General features: G+C 48.6%; 4 protein-coding genes, 1 long non-coding RNA gene and 1 other non-coding gene across 8 annotated transcripts in view; 4 read left to right on the top strand and 2 right to left on the bottom strand.

Annotated features, from left to right (window-relative positions):
• Positions 1 to 427: 427 nt before the first annotated feature.
• Positions 428 to 2194, top strand: LOC124474763. Of its 3 annotated transcripts, none has more exons than XM_047031181.1 (6): positions 428 to 777; positions 904 to 1101; positions 1219 to 1334; positions 1442 to 1522; positions 1640 to 1644; positions 2040 to 2194. In XM_047031181.1, coding segments are annotated over exons 1-5 (621 nt in total). In that variant the 5' UTR covers positions 428 to 553; the 3' UTR covers positions 1642 to 1644; positions 2040 to 2194. The 3 variants fall into 3 exon arrangements, with proteins under 3 accessions (XP_046887137.1, XP_046887139.1, XP_046887138.1); XM_047031183.1 differs by having other exon boundaries at positions 1640 to 1649; XM_047031182.1 differs by having other exon boundaries at positions 1640 to 1653.
• Positions 2195 to 2884: 690 nt separating this feature from the next.
• Positions 2885 to 4256, top strand: LOC124474908. Its single transcript, XM_047031369.1, has 3 exons — positions 2885 to 3196; positions 3343 to 3925; positions 4039 to 4256. The coding sequence occupies exons 1-3, from the start codon at positions 3065 to 3067 to the stop codon at positions 4254 to 4256; spliced, it is 933 nt and encodes a 310-aa protein (XP_046887325.1). The 5' UTR covers positions 2885 to 3064.
• A 7032-nt stretch (positions 4257 to 11288) lies between these two features.
• On the bottom strand, positions 11289 to 11889 carry LOC124474765. The gene is made up of 3 exons (XR_006956855.1): positions 11782 to 11889; positions 11479 to 11614; positions 11289 to 11361 (listed from the first exon to the last, which is right to left on the bottom strand). It is a non-coding gene; the product is annotated as an uncharacterized LOC124474765 (long non-coding RNA).
• Positions 11890 to 13596: 1707 nt separating this feature from the next.
• LOC124474762 (leukotriene B4 receptor 1-like) lies at positions 13597 to 14514 on the top strand. Its single transcript, XM_047031180.1, has one exon. The coding sequence runs from the start codon at positions 13621 to 13623 to the stop codon at positions 14428 to 14430; it is 810 nt and encodes a 269-aa protein (XP_046887136.1). The 5' UTR covers positions 13597 to 13620; the 3' UTR covers positions 14431 to 14514.
• A 1018-nt stretch (positions 14515 to 15532) lies between these two features.
• Positions 15533 to 20854, top strand: part of LOC124474906 (cilia- and flagella-associated protein 47-like) — a 25002-nt gene continuing 19680 nt past the window's right edge. The window contains exons 1-10 of the mRNA XM_047031367.1: positions 15533 to 15758; positions 15978 to 16132; positions 16439 to 16554; positions 17246 to 17384; positions 17615 to 17840; positions 18576 to 18742; positions 18856 to 18953; positions 19519 to 19748; positions 19902 to 20227; positions 20338 to 20490. Of these exons, the coding sequence (XP_046887323.1) occupies positions 15615 to 15758; positions 15978 to 16132; positions 16439 to 16554; positions 17246 to 17384; positions 17615 to 17840; positions 18576 to 18742; positions 18856 to 18953; positions 19519 to 19748; positions 19902 to 20227; positions 20338 to 20490 (1754 nt within the window). The 5' untranslated portion in view covers positions 15533 to 15614. The remainder of the gene's footprint in view (positions 15759 to 15977; positions 16133 to 16438; positions 16555 to 17245; positions 17385 to 17614; positions 17841 to 18575; positions 18743 to 18855; positions 18954 to 19518; positions 19749 to 19901; positions 20228 to 20337; positions 20491 to 20854) is intronic.
• trnad-guc lies at positions 16913 to 16984 on the bottom strand. Its single transcript has one exon. It is a non-coding gene; the product is annotated as a tRNA-Asp (tRNA).

Below are 20854 nucleotides of genomic sequence, written 5' to 3'. Positions count from 1 at the left end.
AAGACCCTGAAAGGGGGTCTGGTGCTCAGAGTCACACCTGCAGCCCAAGTGCCCCCACACCACCACCAGGAGCCAGGGCCAAAGCAGCACAGGAGGTTGAGGATGAGGCGCAGGCCCACGTCGTCTCCCAGGGCGGTGACCCCAGTACGGACCTGCTGGTGCTGAGCCAGCACCGGCTGCAGTTAGGGAAGTACTGGGGTCAGACCTTTAAATGGCTACTGGAGAACGACGTGGGCTACACCCTCCCGCTCATATACTCCCACCAGAAGGAGCGGGAGAGGAGCAGCTCTCAGTCGGCGCTCATGGCCAACAAGGACGCCCTCACCCGCTACGCACACGCCTTTAATACCAAGGAGGCTGTTCTGCCCTGTAAGGGCGCCCCCAGCCCCGCCGAGGGAGGAGGATGAGGGGCAGCTGCAGCAACTACCCCTGCTGCAAGCCCTCCTGCCCGCAGGGCCCCCTGATGACAGTGCTGATTGGTAAATGATTGGCTCACTCGCTACGCTCATGCCTTCCCTGAGTTTGTGGAGGCACTCAGGTTTGTGGAAGGAGTATGCTATGGAACTGCATGAGACCAGACAATGGACATGTTAAAACCCTTGTCTGTTTTAACCCTGTTTCAAACCTCATCTTCCACAGGTTCCACCAGGCGTGTGACGTAGCGAGAGTCCGGGCCTCCCAGTCCGGACATGAGGGCGAGGCCCTTGTTGGCTTTGGCGAGCACAAGGCAGAGCGGCTCCAGGACCTGTATGACGCCAAGGACAAGGAGAGAGTCGGGTAAGGCAATCCACACCCACATACTTTGACTATTTTAAGAAGAAAGTCACATGTCTGCGATTATATAAATATGACATATGTATATTCCATTATTTATACTGTTATTTACGCCATCAAACGTTTCAGTTTCGTCAAGTGGCTGAGGAGGAAGACACCGCAGCCGGGGAGTCAAATGAATGCTGCCCTAAAGTACATCCGCATGAGAGACCACGAGGTGGCGGCGGCAGCGGCCTCAGGCGGCCCTACATCCACCCCTGCGGCCCCCGCTCCTGTGCCCATCCAGCCGCCCCCCTCCCCCCGTCCGGCCAGCCAGGCTCAAAAGGGGTATGATGTCTCACAAATTGTGTTCTGACCAACTGCCTCCATTTATTTATAAATAAATTTTTTATTAGAGTAGCAGAGTTAAGTGTCTGGTCTCTTCCCTCCTGTGTGGTTTTGTAGGCGTCTTGGTGCGGTGGTCTCTCAGTGCTTAGGGCAACAGAGACCCCTGACTCCCCAGGCGCTGCAGGCAAAGGTGATGAAGGTCATCAAGCCTTCCCTGAAGCCTGCAGCACCAGGTGAGCGCTGACGTTTTTTCATGTCATTTTTTTCGAATGATTGAGGATAGTTGGTTTCCTGCCATGGTGTCTGTCTCACTCTCTCTCTCTCTTCCTGTGTCTTGCAGCGGTGTCTACTCCTCACCAGTCAGCTCAGGACACTTTCACAGACGCTGAGCTGGTCGGAGTCGTTGACAAATATGAGAACTGTAAGTCAAAGACTTTATTGAATGTAGTATTTGCAGTAGTGAAAGTATTTGTGTTATTCTTATTGATATGTAACGGTCTGACATGTTTTTCTCCTCCCTTTGACACATCAAAAAAAGGATGGGTAAGGTTGGTGAGAGAAATTTAAATATCACTCCACTGTCTCGTAGCAGTGTCTTGTAGCGGTGTCCTCTTCTCACGTAGTCTGTCCGTGCTTCTTCATTATAGTGACTTGCCCTTTCATCAATCACCTTTCCACATTTCACACTACATTTTTCATTTGGCTTGATGTCCAGATAATTACTCCTTGGCTGCAGAAGGGTGCATGTTCTATGTCAATAATTGCTGAGGCCTGCTTCCTTCTCCTAACATTTTTTTCTTCACTCACGCAGCAATTCACTGCAAATGAACTTCTCATAACACAAAGCACTGCACTGACAATTAACATCTCATATTTCCATCCGTTTTGGTGAGGCTTTTATAGCTTTTCTAACTTCTGTATTTTTATTTATGTTAAAGCCTTGCGCATACAGGTCCAAGCGCCTCATCCTCCATCGGCTGTGCCTCCTGTGAGGGCGCCCCCAGCCCCACCGAGGGAGGCAGCTGTGCCTCCTGTGAGGGCGCCCCCAGCTCCACCGAGGGAGGAGGAGGGGCAGCAACTACCCCTGCTGCCAGCCCTCCTGCCCGCAGGGCCCCCTGAAGACAGTGCTTGGCTATGTCAGTGATTGGCTATGTTTTATATGAAGTGATTATCTATACAATTCTGCAATCAATTTATATAAACATTATTATCATTATCAATTAATATGAAAACGTGTGTGCTCTGTCTTTGTTGTCTCTACACAGTTGTGTCCCCCTGGCTGGCGGGGAGCGCTCAGCACTGCACAGCAACAGTGGATCGGCTGGGTGCTCTTTACGTGGAAAAACAACAAAGCAGATGTTCGGCCAGATCTCCAGCTCTGGTACGAGCCTCCGCAGCCCCGGCCGATCTACAGCCAGCCACCCGCATCGCCAGAACCCTTCTTCGCTTGTCGGCTGTTCCTCTGGATGCCCGTTCGCTTATGGGAATTCAAGCTGACATGCCCCCAGCCTGCCTGCCAAGGCAAACTGCACAAGGTTGGGGTGTACACCAAGACCATCCGGAAGGTCTTAGACATCGATGCCTGGTATCTCATGGCCACTGAGTACCTGGTATGCTCTCGGTGTACGAAGAGGGTTGTGGCATGGTCACAGGGCATAGTGAGGCAGCTGGATGCAGCCCACCGCTGCCTATTTCCAGCTATCCTCACTTACAAGTAAGCGTAAAACTCGAGAAACAAGTTTTTCAATGCTTAATATTGTATTAGGTATTGGTTCAGGTTGTCCTGTGACCTGCGGGTTGTTTCGATGCTGAGGGAGCGCGCTTTGGGGAACAGCGCCACTCAGCTCTACACAAAGCTGTGCGAGAGCCACAGCGAAGCCTGGATGCGGCGCGCGATGCAGTACCTTGGCGAGTGCGAGCACTTTCTGGCCTTGGGCACCGGCAGTTTCCACCACCACCAGCCATGCCGCCGGTGCCCTCACCCGTCTGGCTGCTGACCGTGTACAGCATGGACGTGCTGTCGCGGCTGGACGAGGTGGAGGCCAGGGTCACCTCTGTGTTTGGGTCCATCTTGAAGATGGACTCAACGAAGAAGGTAATGTGTGTTCACTAGCTCCATCTTGTTGTAATACCAATCTGTCAGATTTTCACACGTTGTTTTAATGCATGTCACTTAATGTCTCTCTGTCTCTCTCGGTCTCTCCCTTTCTACCCTCTCTCCTGCCCTCTCCTTGTGTCCAGGTGACCAAGAAGCTCGCCGGTGCCGCTGCCAACACGGCCGCCTGGGTTACCAATGTAGATAACAAGCATGGGCAGGTCCTCATGAGCGTGCTCACAAGCGCTGAGAGCGTGGACCTGCTGCTCCCCATGGCGGTCGGGCTACAGGAGCGGTACCGACTCGCCGGGGTGCCTCCACCCCAGCTGATGTACGTGGACCGGGACTGTTGCTCCAGCTTCGGCGGATCAAAGACAGCTGCCTTGTTCGCCAACTGGGACCGACTGGTGGTTCGGCTGGACATCTGGCACCTGATGCGGCGGTTCGCAGCAGGTGTCACCACAGAGAGCCACCAGCTCTACGGTCCTTTCGGCGGTGAAAAAGGACACGACACCCTGGGCATCCCCCTTTTGGACGGCAGCCGCATACAGGCGATCTGGCGAGAGCAGAGGCGTCACCTCCACTGCATTCAAGATCCACCCGCTGTACAGCTGTACACCGAGACCGGCAGGCTGACCAAGGGCAGCGTCAGTCTGCCGGTTTATCGCTGCGCACGCGGTTCAACGTCGCTGGAGTCGTTCCACCTCCACAACAACCGGTTCATTCCAGGTAATTGATTGACATACACCATCTTTTTTTTCTTTTTCTGTGTATAATCGGTTAAAGATAGAAGATGTTATGCTCTCTGTCTGATCGCACTCCTTTTTCTCTTCCTCCTTCAGGAACATCAGCAAACGCCCATCATTTCCAGGCGCTCCTGCTGGATGGACTGGTGAGGTGGAACGAGAACTGCGCCGCAGCAGCAGTGGAGGGACGGGAGCAGCCTCTGCTCTCCTACAGTGGCCACCTGCAGCACTCCCTTAACCAGCTCAGCCAACGGGTGCTTGGTGTGAGTCTGGTTAAGGATCACACCGCCCCAAGGGAGTACACAGGTGTGTAATTTGAACATACTCCTCATCGGTGTAAACGTATCTGAGTTTATCATCCAAATTTCCCCACCCTCCTCCTAACCACCGCCCCTTTCTCTATGTCATTACAGGTGAACTCCTGCTGCAGGACACCAGCGTGGACCCTGACATTCCGGACGAGGAACCCGCCATCCAGGAGCTCAACGTGGAGGACGAGGGCTTTGAAGAGGCAGGCGACGATGAGGATGACCCAACCGTCCACGTCGTCTTGCCTCTGCCCGACGCCTCGTCCTCCAGCACAGCAGTGGTGGCAACTCGGTCAGGCGTTCACACTGGTGCACCCGGGTCTGGGCCATCCGTTCCGGGCGCCCCCCCTGACAGCAACAACCCTCCTGAGGCCCCGGAGTTAGAGGTTGACGCACCTCTGAACTCCTCTTCAGACACTGAGGTACGAGGGAGTGATTTTGTAGACTTTGCTGTGTTTTGATTTTTTGATTCTTTTTGGATTTTTTTTTATTCTTTTTTTTTTTTATTCACTTTTCCTTTTTTGTTTTGTCTTTCCTCTTACAGGAGTGCAAAGGACCCGATGGTCAGCCTGGCTATCAGCACGTCTGCAGGCTGGCCACGGCCTTGGTAGAGGTGTCACCTTCCAGGGCTGAGTGAGAGCAGGGTAGACCGCCTGGTAGAGTTGTGGCAGGCTCTACCAGAGCCAGACAAACGACATCTGGTCTACCCTGCGCGACACTAGGAGAGGTTGGTCAGGGGGAGGTTCAAGGCAACCAAGTCTCCCGTTGCTACTGGCAGGGATTCACTCAAGCGGTATGTTTTATTTTCATTCAATTGATAATACAGAAAAGGCATCTACAGCTTATATTAAATATAGGGGGAGTCTACAACAGTCATTTTTTCTTCTAGTTGCCTGCTCAGTACCGCCTCGGGTCCTGCAAGCTGGCCAAACACGAGTCCCCTCGTGGAGGCCGTTTGCAGCCAGCTCTGTCGTCTCCATCCATCTGCCACGCAGTCCGCCGGGGTCAAAAGGACCAGGTGGTCCCTCGTTATGGCGGACTATGTGGCCATCAGAGACGCAGTGCTGGACAACCCGAGGCTGATGGCCCAGACCAACCTACAGCTCTTTGAGCTCAATCAGCGGACCTTATCACAATGGTGAGATATCTGAAAATGTAACAGTATTTAGGGAGGGCAGTCTATAAACATGACTGTGTGTAATACATGACTGACAATGTTGTCTGTCTGTGAGTTACAGGTACTGCATGCGTCAGAAGGAGAGGGAGAGGGCCATCCTCCTACAAGACTTGGTCTCCCCTGCTCCTGGACCAAGCCTTGCTGCCCAGCCTCTCCCTGCTGCCAGGCCCCTTCAGTATCAGCAGGAGGGACACCGGCAGCCCTTCGCCTTTGTGACGCCGCAGGACCTCGCACGCCAGGCTACCCAGCAGCGACAGCCCACCCCAGTGCCCATTCCGCCAGCCCAGCCGCCAGCCTCAACCGCCAGCCTCAACTGCTCTGTCCCAGGACAATGTCGGTGAACCCCTCCTCCTCTTCCAGAGACAGTCTCCCGTACCACTGCCTGGAGGACACCGTCTACAGCCGTTCGAGCTGAACCAGCGCACCCTGTCACAGTGGTGAGTTATTTACCGTTAACGATGGTGTTGTTATCTATCTGCGTGACATAAGCCGTAAAGATTACTAGGCTCATTACTAATGGCACTTGTGTTTTGCTCCTTCTCCCTCCCCCCTCTTCCTCCTCCTCTCCTCAGCCACATGGACCGTTGCGAGTCCAACGAGCATCAGGTGCTTGTCCAGTCGGTGGACCAGCCCTCCGCCTCTGCAGTGTCTGCAGCACCACTCCCTGCAGCCATGCCGCTACTTCAGTCTGCAGAACAGCCAGACAACCCCCGTCCCTATTTCGAACCTGAGGATACGTCCGGTCAGGCAGAACTGAGGGGGGGTCAGCAGCCTCCTCAGGTCGAGGTCCAGGCTGAATCAGCCGTTTGCAAGACAACAGCCTGGGAGAGGAAAAAGAAGACGGACATGGCCACGTTCAATGTCACGCAGAGGGTACAACTCCTCCTGCAAAGAAGGAGAGTCGGTTCATCAAGTTCACCTGCGAGCTCTGGTCAGCCAAAGACCAAGGAGTTTGGCCACAGCCGCTTTCGGTCAGAACACTTCTGCTCGTCCACAGCTGGGCGCTCGATGGAAGAGTGGCTGGCCAAGAAGAGGACATAACCGTAGCTGTTCGACACTGCACTACCAGCACACAGGCACCAAGCCCTACCTGCAGCATGCAGGCAACAAGCTCTGCCCGCAGCAAGGCCCAACCAGCCAGCCCTGAAAAAGGCTGTTGGGCCGCAGGGACGGCCCGAAATGTCATGTTTTGCAGTGTGTCACTTTGTTGTTCAATATAAAGCATTATTAGTGTTTTTGTGTTAGCTTTAAAATGAATCTTTTCTTTTTAAATTCTGTGATGACTGGTGACTTTTTCCATTGAATGAGCAGAATAATAGCCAGGAATCAAACAGTTGAATCATTTTCAAGGTTTATTTATCACAAAAACACAACATTATGAACTACATACAAAAAGAAAAAACATTACGGGATGTGCCATCTCCCTCGCCCTCTCACACTTCAACCTCCAGGCGGTGGTTCGGGGAACAGACCGGTAGAAAACAGGCAAGAGCAGGGACAACCACGGTGCGCGCGCATCCCGAATGTTTACAAACATATAATTGGTCTATTGGTAAAACATTGTCTAGTGAAGGTTATTACGTTTACGTTTCTTAACCTGGTTTTCCATCTTAATATTGTCTCTATAGCTAACTTTCGAAGTGTCACTGTTGTGTATAAGCGGCACTAAGGGCTGCATAGACGTTCATTTGGAATAGACAAACTGGCCCGGCCTAATCTTCCAACATTTTTATTAGTAGTAAAAAATTATGGGTCGGAGGGCCGGCGGCCCTCCCAAAAGTGCTTCGGCCCATCGGGAATTCTCCCGATTCTCCCGATGGCCAGTCCGCTACTGGGCAAGCGTAGACATTCTCCCCCCCCCCCCCCAATCAAAATGAATTAATTGCTTTTTACCTGACATCTTTCAAAGGCAGCAATGATTAATGCATCCATGGCCAGGATATAATTATAAAATATGACATTATTTTAAAAGTGACCTATAACATTGACCATGCAAAACACTTAAATGTATTCATAGATGCCACCTACGTCACTTACAAACAGACCGCCGCCATATGCACTACCGATCTCGCCCAGTATGGCCGCCCACACTGCCGATTTCAGACAGAGATATGTCGATTTGGTATTTTATTTATTTTAGGCTCCAATCCTTATTTTTTACCCCCAGTTTTCTTTGGTCCCTTATCTGCCCCAGGCTGCTCCCAATTGGCTTTCCATGAAAGCTATAAACATTTATTTTGTGCATAACCCCTCTGATGTTCAGTTCCCACTTGGGGTCCTGGGAGAGGATGGTGCCCAGGAAGCGGAAGGACTCCAGTGTTGACTGGGGAGTCACTCAGGGTGATTGGGGTGAGTGGGGCTGTGTTCTTCATGAAGTCCACAACCATCTCCACTGTCTTAAGAGCATTGAGCTCTAAGTTGTTCCGGCTACACCAGGTCACCAGGTTGTCAGCTTCCCACCTGTAGTCAGACTCGTTCCCATCAGAGATGAGCCCAATGAGGGTGGTGTCATCCGCAAACTTCAAGAGTTTGACAGACGGATGACTCGAGGTGCAGCTGTCGGTGTACAGGGAGAAGAGCAGAGGAGAAAGGACGCAGCCCTGAGGAGATCCGGTGCTGATGGACCGGGAGTCAGAGACTTGTGTTCCCAGCTTAACGCACTGCATCCTGTCAGACAGGAAGTCTGTGATCCACCTGCAGGTGGAGTCGGGCACGTTCAGCTGGGAGAGCTTGTCCTGGAGCAGGGCGGGGATGATGGTGTTGAAGGCAGAGCTGAAGTCCACAAACAGGATCCTGGCGTAGGATGCTGGGGAGTCCTGATGCTGTGTGTGAAGTGGAGGGCCATGTTAACGGCATCAACCACCGACCTGTTGGCTCTGTAGGCAAACTGCAGTGGGTCCAGGAAGGGGTCTGTGATGGATTTGAGGTGTGCCAGCACAAGGTGCTCAAAAGACTTTGTTACCACAGAGGTCAGGGCGACGGGTCTGTAGTCATTAAGTCCTGTTGGCCTTGGCTTTTTGGGCACAGGGATGATGGTGGAGGACTTGAGACAGGCTGGCACATGGCATGTCTCCAGGGAGGTGTTAAAGATGTTTGTTAACACAGGAGACAGCTGGTCAGCGCAGTGCTTGAGGGTGGCAGGAGAGACAGAGTCCGGTCCAGCTGCTTTGCGGGGGTTCTGCCTCTTGAAAAGTCTGTTGACTTCACCCTCCTGAATGGAGAGAGTCAGCACAGTAGAGGGGGGGGGGGGGGGGGAGGCCTCCTGGATGGGAAGGGGTAGTTCAGGATTGTCCAATTGTCTTTCAAATCTGCAGTAGAACTTGTTCAGGTCGTTGGCCAGGTGGGAGTTGTTAGTGGAGTGGGGGGCTCTGGTCTTGTAGTTGGTAATCTGCCTTAGCCCTCTCTAGACAGAAGCAGAGTCGTTAGCAGAGAATTGACGCTTCAGTTTCTCCGAGTACAGTCGTTTGGCCACTCTCACCGCCTTGCTAAACCTGTTTTTCGACTCCTTGAATCCGTCTCTATCCCCACTCCTAAAAGCTTTCTCCTTGTCTGACCTCAACCTTCTCAGCTCTGAGAACCAGGGCTTGTCGTTGTTGAAGCTCACCCTGGTGCGTGTTGGTATACAGCAGTCCTCACAGAAGCTACTGTATGATGTCACAGCCTCAGTGAGTTCATCCAGACTGTTGGTAGCAGACGTGAACATATCTGATACCCCCTTTCCACCAAAGTGAACCAGGAGCTAGTTCGGAGCTGGTGCTAGAGCCAGTTCGAAGCTGGTTCAAGAACGGAGCTTACTAAGAACCGGTTTGCTTTTCCACGGGCGAGAGCCACCACAGAGCCACGTCATTACGTCACTGTATACGTCTCATATTTCTCAGCAACGCTAGCGCCAAACACAACATCAACAATGGAGGACGTTTCGTTGCTGTTGTTGCTCATGGTTTTGCGAACCTACATCGGCATCCAAACACGGCGCATCCGACGTGTTTGTTCAACTCGCCATTTGTATAGACCAATTATCACCCTACGTCACACAACTGTCAAGCAGTCTCAACTGCACATTTCGGTTGTAAAAGACAAACTTCTCCCCGGTCTATTACACTTGGAGTGTCGACCAAGTGATCAGCCAAAACTAGCCTGGCTATCGGAGGTCGCTTTCTCAGGCAAATGACGAATTAAACAGGCTTGGTTAAAGAAATCCGAGATGCTGGCTATCTTCATCAGGCTCGTATCTACATTAGGCAGTCCTCCCTGACGTTTCTGGTGTAAAATTTAGTGAATCACAACATTGTGCACACTGCCAGTGAGCGAGTCTGACTGAGGCTAACGTCAAAACAGTGTAACGGGGACGCAGTTTCACTCATGGCCAGTTTGAACAAATCAGAAAAACAATCGGACCAGCTGGTTAAAAGCAGAATTCCCATATCTCTTGAAAGCTGTCCTTCTCGACTTTTAAAATGTAAAATTGACTGTTAAACTGTTAAATTATGAACTGTTAAATTATGAACTTGGTGACATGACGAAGACATGGTTGCCACTCGACTATGCGGTCTGTACCGGGCAACATTCTCACTCAAATGTCAAGACCTTCGTGACCCATCTCAAAATTCTGATGCGACCAGGGCCGTAACTACCATTGAGGACACCGAGGTCGTGTCCTCGGTATTTTTTTTCGTATTTCAGTTTTTTTTTGTGCTTAAATCGTGGTATATAAACTCAAAATAAAGTACACGTGAAACTTACTGCAGGACGATGATCTTGGTCTCCCACAAACCGTAACGTGATTTTATACTTGAAGAGCCGAGTAGCTCAAGAGTTTGGACATACGTGCTGCGCGTCATCAACAAAACGTACTGTCGTTATGGTAACCACCAAACACAAGTCGGATGCTGATGTTACCGCCATAGACATACCGCTACTGTTAGTGAATAGCCTATGTTAGTTACAGTCACTGGAAGAGGAGCGCAGCAAACTAAACATGTAGGTTAAGAGAAGTTTAAGTGGCAGATGACTGTGAGAAGAAAGATTCATTTTCATGTGGAAATATTTGTATTGCAGCAGCGTACTACTCAGATAAGGAAACATCAAATCAAAGTTTGGTTAACTCCGTCAGTACCGGTTGTCAATCAATTTCCACCGGTTGAATCAACATTCATTTTGCGATTGATATGTCATTGATGTGATTGATTGAAAATGAAATTCAGTGGCAATTGGGAAATATCAAACTGACTCGCTATCGCTCGGTCGATACGTTCCAGCCTCAGTTTGATATTTCCCGGCATGACCGAACGGTCGAGGTTAGTAAGTAGTTTATTATATGGCAAGTTTAGATTATTTTCGTTTTGTAAACGAATATAAATGGTACCTTTAGGCTAATTGTAGCTAGCTCTCAAGTCTTCTCACGGTGTGTTTCATGTGTTGCCAAGCAACTCATTACTTTTGATAGAAAGCGGACAACATGGTTCTGCTAAAATGGCTTTAATTTCATCACAAAATAACGACACAAGTGATTCAAAGAGTCTGGTCTTCATCCTCACTTTCGATGACAAAGCTTTTCAGCATCATCTGGATAGTAAAACTCAGCAGCTGATTCGTCGATATCGCTCATTTTGAAGCTGACGTCAGAGGGCAATACGGATCCGTATTGACCGGCGAGGAGGGCAATACGCGGCTGGGGTGACTACTCATTATCCAATCAGAACGCTCGTACCGTCGTTGCCATATAATAATAAAAATGAAAATGAAAATGGCCATATTTAAATAATGTAATTTAAAAAAATTCCGGGGGAGCATGCCCCCGAACCCGCCTAGAAGTTCTGACTCATGACCTCAGTATTTTTTGGGCCCTGCGTACGGCCCTGCCCTCAATGGTAAGCCTCGTTGCTCCGTTCAGGCTTCCGACTCTTGGCGTCACTCCAGTGATTCTTTGAGCGTCTGCGCATCCAATAAATATATATATATATATATATATATAAAAAGATTGACAATGGGTACAGGGTAGAAAACTGATAATTAAAACTCAATGTTTTCTAAATTCTATCTGCTCCGTACCTGAACACCACCACAGCGCGAAGAAAACAGCAAGCGGCAGGTGCCGATGCCTTCTCTCCCGCTTCATCCCCGATGACCGCGCGCTCCGTGTGCTTCAAATCAAAGCCCAAATTTCCTGAAATCTTTTCTGGACTTTCTAGTACAAAAACATTGTTCCGATAGTTGAATGTTTCAATTAAAATAGTAATTCGAGCTTTTCAGACTGGTTTCCCAAGGACACATGTTACCACATCAAGTTCAAATACAACGCTCAGAGGGGAAAAAACAACCTCCCGTGAAAATGTTTTAGATTAGTTGGCTTACCTGTCAGAGCACATAACTTTCACAGCCTCTGCTTAGCTGACGTGCTCACTAAATATTGCTTGACTAAGATGGGTGTGGTTAGCACCTGTCTCGATTCCGGACAGGATTAAGTGGGCGCTCTTATTTTGTACTTATCTTCTGAAGGGTACACCACACCAATCAAAGACTTATCTCAGTGTCACGAAAGTTGGAGGCATCTGACGTCTATAACCTCCAGTTTATGTTGATGAAAATGACAAGCAGCATTTAGTTATCATGACGGTCTGGCATCACTCAGTGAGCTTTGGTATAAATATCACCCCCAAAACATGTGGCCCCCAAAATATACAAACCGACATTAATTGAAATATGTACATCACATAGGCTACTGTCAATTATATAATTTGAGAAATATCTGGTTTATTAAATCACTGGAGTAATGCATCATGTTGTAAAACAATCACACAAACTAGATACATTCTTTGAAGTTGAAGAAAAAAGGCTCAAAACAATTCAGTATACAAACACAGTTGCATATAGAATGGAATATTTTAATTTAGAATAAAATATTTAGAATATAATATGTATTTTGGTCCATTAGGCCTATATACCAAAACAACAGATTGACCATACGGAGTGGTTGATCATTACATGAACAATAAAACAAAATCAAACTTAATATTCTCTGACCGAAAAAAATAGTTTAGGCTGAAGCCTGAGATTGTGCTTCTCCTTACTCTACCCAGCAGAGCAATTAGATAAACAAACATAAATATAATTTCATAATGATATAATACAAAACACAAGACCATAAAACAGAGACACATAGACAAACAAAGACGGATCATAAGTATCAGTCACATCTCAGAGTTGGTCAGAATTTTTTTGTATCTTTCAAAGATAAAATGTTTTGATAATGTTCTTGAATTTACACATATTACTACATTCTTTTAGTTAATTGTTAAAACAATTGCAAAATTTGACCCCTTTTAGTGTCACATATCTATTTTCACATTTGTCCTCTTTTTTGTCAAACGTATTAAATCCCCTTAATGGATACCTGCTTTCTCTGAAAACAAACCCTTGGATGAAGTCAGGAAGTGTTCTGTCTTTTACTCTAAACAGTATTTGTAGAATTTTTAAGTCTAAACATTAAGGCTTATGATTTGATTGCCATCTTGGAATTTCGGAAGATATTGTAGCAGAATCACGTGAACAATTCCAGGATATGCTTTTTTTCATTGGTTGTTGCGTTAAATCTTACCCAGATACAATAGTGCTATTTTCTGATTGGCTATTGTGTAGCCCCTTTCTGTTTTTTGATTGGCTGATAAGTGGCAGCCTGGACTAAGAACTCCAGGGGAGACGCGCTTGATTCCTGCCGGTTCCATAGTGAGAGCGGCGCGGCCAGAGACATTTCGGTTGGGCGCTACGGCATATTGAATATATTATAAATAGTTTTTCAGCTTAAGAAATCCAATGTGTGGCGGGAGTGCGTGACAAAAGACCGAAATGATTGACTGTCACACTCAATGTGTGACACTTGAGAGCCCTGCGTGTGGTTGGGGGGGGGGGGGGGGGGGGGGGGGGGGGGGGTGTAGGCCAAGGGTTTCTGCAAGTGGAGAGAATGTGGTCAGACTTGAACAGGAAGCTCTGCTCATGTCATTTTGCTCATGCCCTAAATTTGGAGTGCTAAAACTGAGGTCATTTCATTAGAAACTGACTAAAACCAGAAACTACACTAATTGTACCTTCTGACAGTACCTTCTGGCAGTCTGACATTTCAGTTCCTCTTTTTGAGGTCAAAACCATATTACTCAAGCAGTCAAAAGGACATTTTGCCTTTTGAGATCTGCAGTCATGCAACAGCACAACAACTCAAGAGCGGCTGCCGTCCCTGTGGCAAACCAGGTGAGCAGTGCAGTGCTGGGGCTGTGTTTTCTATTTGGCATGCCTGGGAACATAATGGTTGTGGTGGTGATACTCCGCAACTTCAAGAAGGACCACTTCACCCTGCGACTGATCCTAAATCTGGCTGTGTCAGACATCTTGTGCCTGCTGCCTCTTCCTGCTTTCATGCATGCCCTGCTCAATGGATGGACATTGGGAACTGCTCTCTGCAAGGTCCTGTCTTTCCTAATCTACACCAGTCTGTACAATGGCCTACTAACCGTAACTCTGATGAGTGTCCAGAGGTACCTAGTGGTTCTCTACCCTCATCACTGGGCCAAGCTGGGCAGGAGGGGGGAACGGGTTCTGCTGTTCTCCTTATGGGTTCTAGCGTCTGTCCTCTCCAGTGCCGCCGTGGTAACCAACAGTGTGTTTGAAGAAGGAGGGAAACTGAAATGCTGGAGAATCTCGATGTCGGATCGGAGGAGAGCTGCAGTCGTGTTGTGCGAGACGCTGCTGGGCTTTGTCGTCCCATTCTCCATCCTGGTCACCTCTTATTGTTACCTCCACAAGAAGGTCAACCAAACGTCCTTCTTCAGCAGCCAGAGACTGACCAGACTGGTGACCCTTATTGTAGTCACTTTCTTTGTTCTCTGGATTCCAGTTCACATCCTCAATCTGATGGATATTTTTGCAATTTTTATCAGATCAGCTAAACCGGCCATTTATGAACAACTGTCAGGGCTAAGAGCTATATTTATGCTGGTAGCTATTACATGAAATCAAATATATAGCTATTACAAATGAAATAGGGGCTGTTTACTTGGATACAAATAAAACAAACATAAGTTTCCTAAACTATGAATAAAGTTTCATTAAACTACATGACAATGTTGTATCGTGTTTTGTTTTTAACGTGTCCGTGAAAATGAATGAGGACTGTTTTGATCAAAGTTTTGTTAAGGATAAGCACGAAAGATGAAGCACTTCACATTTGAGCTGGGTGAAGATAGGGGTACTCTCCTAACCTCTGAGCTGGGTGAAGATAGGGGTACTCTCCTAATCTCTGTGCCTGAGCACCTCTCTTGTTACACAGCCAGGCCCAGTGGGGGTCTCTAGTGCAGTGGGTGGCTCTGTAAGTTGCGATTTAGTAGTAGATTTGAGGAGCATTTAATGTAGCCTATTATATACTATACATATCTTTCTTCAAATGTTTCCAAATCAAGAGTTGATGGGCCAGCACAGCCACACATGAAGCCCTTTCCCTGGAGACTTAACAGGATGACAGAAGATATTTTGAAATTGTTATGTCAAATTGTGTTCTTTATTATTGCTCTCTAACAGAGTTTACCCTATATCTTGTCACATATTTTGTTGATATTAAATAATTCAGAGTAATGGGTTTCTAGTTAAACGCTAGCCTACTCTATGTTACGTGCCAAGTATTTAAATTATGTAAAAGCGTTGATTGACAAACATCAATCAAACACCATAAAAAAACTAAAAGAAACTATTCAGCTGTTGAACTACGGAGCCCCTGGAGAGGACCTGTGCAAAAAACAGTCATTGAGACTTTCTCGTCCGCACAGAAACGTGGTCCCTTCAAGGTCTCCGTATTGAACACACCTTTACTCAGCAAACATTTTTTTAATATAGATTTGTCACACCTTAAATTTGTTAGGCGGTCACCTATCTGGCCACCCGGTCCTCATGAAATATATTTCTCGCTATTGTACGCCACAGCGACTAAACCTTGAAAAATCGTCATTCGCTCTTTTTCCTGTCAACCGTAAAACAATATTGCCCTTCCCCGGTGCCTAGCAACCCGAAACTGTCAACTAGACAATGGTTGCTGCTAAGGCTGCTCTATAGGTATGTCGACCACTAAATAAATAAATAGCTTGCTTTCGCAAACCTTTTTGCTATTTAGCCCTGTGGTCAACAACGCTTAGCTCGCCGACATAATGGCACTAAATACAGTTCGGATCAGTCCTCCCGTTGTTGAGTTTACCGATGTAAAAGTTGGAGAGGTTTACAAGACAGCTGTCACGGTAACGAACATTGGCAAGTCCTCGAAAAGAATGCGAATGGTTGAACCCATATCAAAGGTAAAGTCAAATTAATTTCTGTCATTATAGCGTTGTTATTCTTGTTAATAACTGTCGTGCCCGCGCAAAGAGAAAAGTGCATGGTAGCTAGACTATACGGAGGACCATAAGACTGCTTTAAACTAACCTAATCTTTGTTGCAAAATGTTTCAAACTTCAAATGATAACAAGTGTTAACATTACCCCCACCCCTCTTCAAAACACACACAAACCTCCCAGTTGTTCAGATTGAAGGTGAACAACCCATGCACCTCCATAGCGCCTGGGTTGTCCATGACTGGCTGTCTGGATTTCTCTCCAGACAAGGAAGAGGAGGTACGAGACCGTTTGCTGCTCCTCCTCGAAGATGAGGCTACAGAGATCCCTCTGTCAGCGTAAGGACCAACACGCATGCCTGTAACACACAAATGATACTTATTCATTCAGAAGTTTCCTGAATAACTAATGCCTTTCTGTGACACCACACCAATCACATTTTGTGATTTCAGTCACATAACATCCATGCTAAACCTAGGGTAAAAGTTATGTGGACTAAACATTGGGATAGCAGGAAAGAAAACGCTCTGGAGTTTAGGTGTCCCACATTACCCAATGTCCCAGATTAGCCGAATTCCCCCTATGTTACAGGTCTATGTGTGTTTTCTTCTCTATGGGTTCTTGTCTGATTTGTATGTTTGCAGGTTCCCGATGGCTTGCTCCCTCCAGATGGAGTCCCTGGTTGATTTTGGTTCTGTCCTGGCTAACAGCCAGGTGATCAGTAAGGAGGTCTCCCTCACCAACCAGGGCTCTGCTCCAGGTTTGTTAGTGAGCAGCTTTCACAAAGCAGTTTGCAACTTGGGGAGTCAGGTGGCTGAGCGGTTAGGGAATCGGGCTAGTAATCAGAGGGCTGCTGGTTTGACTCCCGGCCGGCAAAAATGACATTGTGTCCTTGGGCAAGGCAGTTCACCCTACTTGCGTCGGGGAGAATGTCCCTGTACTTACTGTAGTCGCTCTGGATAAGAGCGGCTGCTAAATGTAAACTTGGGAATCATATAACTCCTTAAATAAGAATGTTTTTAACAAGCATGAATTGATGATTTTGTGGGGTAATCCATGTCATGATTGAGATGGGAAGTTATTGTAATAATATTATCATAAAAAAATAAAAAGGAGGTCTCCCCGTCGGGGAATTGAACCCCGGTCTCCCGCGTGACAGGCGGGGATACTGACCACTATACTAACGAGGACCAACCTTCTGTAATCTGAAATACATGACTTCTTAAACATGACCAACGCAATACATTATCATAGTTGATATATAAACAATATATTATTAAATTATTCATTAGTTTGTAGCTGTACTTAATTTAGCTAGTTCTACAATGTTATCCAATTCACCACGCACTCAACCAACCTTCACTCCATACTGTATATATGCCTAGCCTCTGTCTCAATGCTTCTTAGCCTAGATGATTGACTATTTATTTGTGCTATGTTGTGTCCTCAAGGAGTGTTTGAGGTACTGTACAATGGAGACACATCTGTCCGGCTGTCTCCTTGTAGCGGTGTGGTGTCTCCTGGCGCCACCCAGTGGCTAAAAGTGGAACTGTGTACAAACAGAGCCAGACACATCAGAGAGCAGGCACTGTAAGAGGAGACCCACCTCTCCTTCACTTGCTTTCTCCTCCTTAACCATCCATCCCTCCCTATCCATATCCTACCTCTACCTTATTCCTTCCCTCCTCCACTTTCTCTTGTTTCCTTCCCTACCTGTACCCCCCCCCCAACCTTTCACATCTGTCTGACTTCTACCTGAGGGCAGGGTTCGAATTGTAACTTGAATGACTTGAATGGCGTCTTTCTCTCCCCTTCCCCAGAGTGAAGCTGCAGGGGCGGGCGGACGTGGTCCTGAGGGTGTGTGCCGACGTGCAGGAGCAGAGCCTGGAGCTCCGGGACCCTGAGGGGCGTCCTCTCTCCTGCCTGCGTTTTGGCTCGCTCTACTTTGGCACAGCCGCTGTGGAGACGCTGGTTGTGAGGAACAGCGGACCGCAGGCCTGCCACTGGGTTGTGGTGTTGCTGGAGGACGCTCCAGGAACTGAACTGGTAAACACACGCGCTCTGTACATGTTTTACCATGCTAAACGAGTCTGTGACATGCCAGCCCTCCCAGGGCGTTTTCAAAGTGAAATCCCGAATCAACCAGAATGATGTCAACAAAGCTGAATGCATTACTGAGAAGAGGTATGACTGAGTAAGCCTCTTGTAACCACTATCAAAGTTAAGGTTCACTATTTTATCTTCAATATCTTCCATTTTCATTATTTTATATATAGACAGTTTAATAAGGGGGTCATCTGATCAAATTAGAGTATTGTATCACATTTGCTAGAAGTACTGTAGGTCTACCACTCAGAGGAACTATTGTCTCTATTTGACCAGACTCATTGAAGTGGACTGCGATGGCGTCTGTTGTCAGAAAAGAGTGCCCAGATAACACAGCATAAGCATAACCAGGCCTACACTTTAAAAGTTGTTCCTTTTTGCTCCGGAAAATATATAATAGTTTAGTAACAACCACCCACCAACACACAAAAGTTGACTATTTCCGCTTTGGATTTAAATTGGGCGCTTTTTGTTTGTTTTCTTGTTATTCACTATGGGGGTGCTAATGAGATGTATACCTTCTATGGCACAGACAAAGTTCCATCTTGAAGGCCGTGCATCTAAACAAAGCAAAAAATCACCCCCCCTTTATTGGTAACCAGCTACTCTCCCAGCACAGTCTCAGTAAATGTGTGCACCTAGACTGATCGGTGTGAGTCATGCCCGTGTGTTCAGGGTACGGACATCCAAAAGAGCACTGATGCTGCCCTTGCGGAGAGGAGCGCGACGAACGCAGCCGTAACCATGGACGCCAGGCGCGTCATCACCTGCGTGCCTAACGAGGGTGGCCTGGGCCCTTACGAGGCCACCAGCCTGTCCGTGTGCTTCAGCCCAGTCAGCAGGTAGCCCACCTCTGTGTGTGTGTGGGGGGGGTACTTACTCCTCCCATGTATTTTACCAACGGTATTTGTAATATGGTAGTCTTGTGTGGCCCGTACGTGTGTGTGTCCAACAGGAACAGCGAAGGCAACAGCAGACAAGATTATTCCCTCTTCCTGTTGTTTGACATAGTGGAAAGGAAACACGGCTTCACACATCAGAGACTCTGTAATGGTACACACTATCACACACACACACACACTATCACACACACTATCACACACACACACTATCACACACACACACACGGACAGACACACACTCAAACACACACTATCACACACACTATCACACACACACTATCACACACACACACACTATCACACACACTATCACACACACACTATCACACACACTATCACACACACACACGCACACTATCACACACACTATCACACACACTATCACACACACTATCACACACACACTATAACACACACACTATAACACACACACACACACACACACACACACATAGGCACTCACACACATTTGGTCTGTGTTGTCTACCTTCTGCATAGTCTGTAAAATGTCTGGCAAGATGCATGACCAACTGGAAACCAAATCTACCTACAGGTACAGATAAAGTAACCTGATTCGGAAAACCACACTTTACCCACACACACTCACACACCAGAGACTCCCTACACACACTCCCCTAGAGCTGAAACATGCAGGCTGAACCCGAAACACACGTGCACCCGTCCACTGGTGGTCACGCTGTGGTCCTCCTCCCCAGGTGGGGGTGCTGTGGAGCTGGCGGTGACGGGCTCAGGCCTGCCCATGGCCCTGGTGCCCAGCCCCTCCCTCCACTTCAGCTTCCAGGACTGTACGCCGGGACAGCGCGTGTCCATGCTGTGTGTTCTCCAGAACCAGTCCCACCTGCTGCCACTCAACTTCCGCTTTTGCAAGATCGCCAACTTCATCAGCGACCCGCCCACTGGCGTCATTGCCCCTGGACAGTCCCTGGTACTGGATGGATGGACAGAATAGAGAATGGCCAGATCATCTAGTCTGGGGGAATGGTGAGAGAATCATTACTGGTCTGATACCCGTGGGGTTACGTTTGTGCGTGTGTCTGTGTGCGTGCGTGTGTGTGTCAATGTGTGTGCGTGCGTGCAGGATGTGGTTCTGTCCTTTTCTCCTCACCAGATGGGCCGGTTCCAGGTGCACCAGCCCCTGAAGGTGATTGGACAGGTGGCTCACGTCAACTCGTCCTCCGTGAAGCTCCGCCTCTGCAGCTTCCACACCGTCACCCTGCACCTATCAGCTGTCTGCCACGCCCCCAAGGCCGGCCCTCGAGGATTGGTTCCTTCTGGCATTCTGTGCTCGGCTAAGACGCGCCTCCACAGGCACCGCCAGAGCGAAAAGAATGGGGCGGGGCTACTAGCCCTCCCAGACAAGCCCATGGCCCGCCTTCGATCTGGCTTCCCTGACACACCACACAGGTAACGTATCCACACGCATCAACACACACCATATGGACAGGAATCCTCTATGGGCCTGCTGTGTGCTTGCCCATCCACCTGAGTGTGTGTGTGTGTGCGTTCCCTTCCAGGACCATCTTCACAGGGGTGGAGCGCTACCGCTACACAGACCCAGACTACAGCTACAGCGAGGAGGAGGAGCAGCAGAGACAGAGACACAGGCAGCTCTACCTCACCTTCATCAGGAGCCTGAGAGAGACGCGCCTGCACCGCAGCTCTCAGAGGTGGGCTGGGGGAGGCCTGCTGGAGCAGGGAGAGAGAGGTGGACGGGGGCCACTAGAGCAGAGATAGAGAGAGGTGGAGGGGGGCCACTAGAGCAGAGATAGAGAGAGGTGGACGGGGGCCACTAGAGCAGAGATAGAGAGAGGTGGACGGGGGCCACTAGAGCAGAGATAGAGAGAGGTGGAGGGGGGCCACTAGAGCAGAGATAGAGAGAGGTGGAGGGGGGCCACTAGAGCAGAGATAGAGAGAGGTGGACGGGGGCCACTAGAGCAGAGATAGAGAGAGGGAGGAGGCCTGCTGGGGCAGAGAGAGAGGGAGGGAGAGGGAGGCCCATGGAGATGAGGGAGAGAGAGGGAGGGGGCCTAC

Source organism: Hypomesus transpacificus, chromosome 12 (genome assembly GCF_021917145.1).
Source record: "Hypomesus transpacificus isolate Combined female chromosome 12, fHypTra1, whole genome shotgun sequence".
Taxonomy (NCBI): Eukaryota; Metazoa; Chordata; class Actinopteri; order Osmeriformes; family Osmeridae; genus Hypomesus; species Hypomesus transpacificus.
The sequence above is the reverse complement of the archived record's forward strand: the minus strand, read 5'-3'. Positions and strand labels throughout refer to the sequence as shown.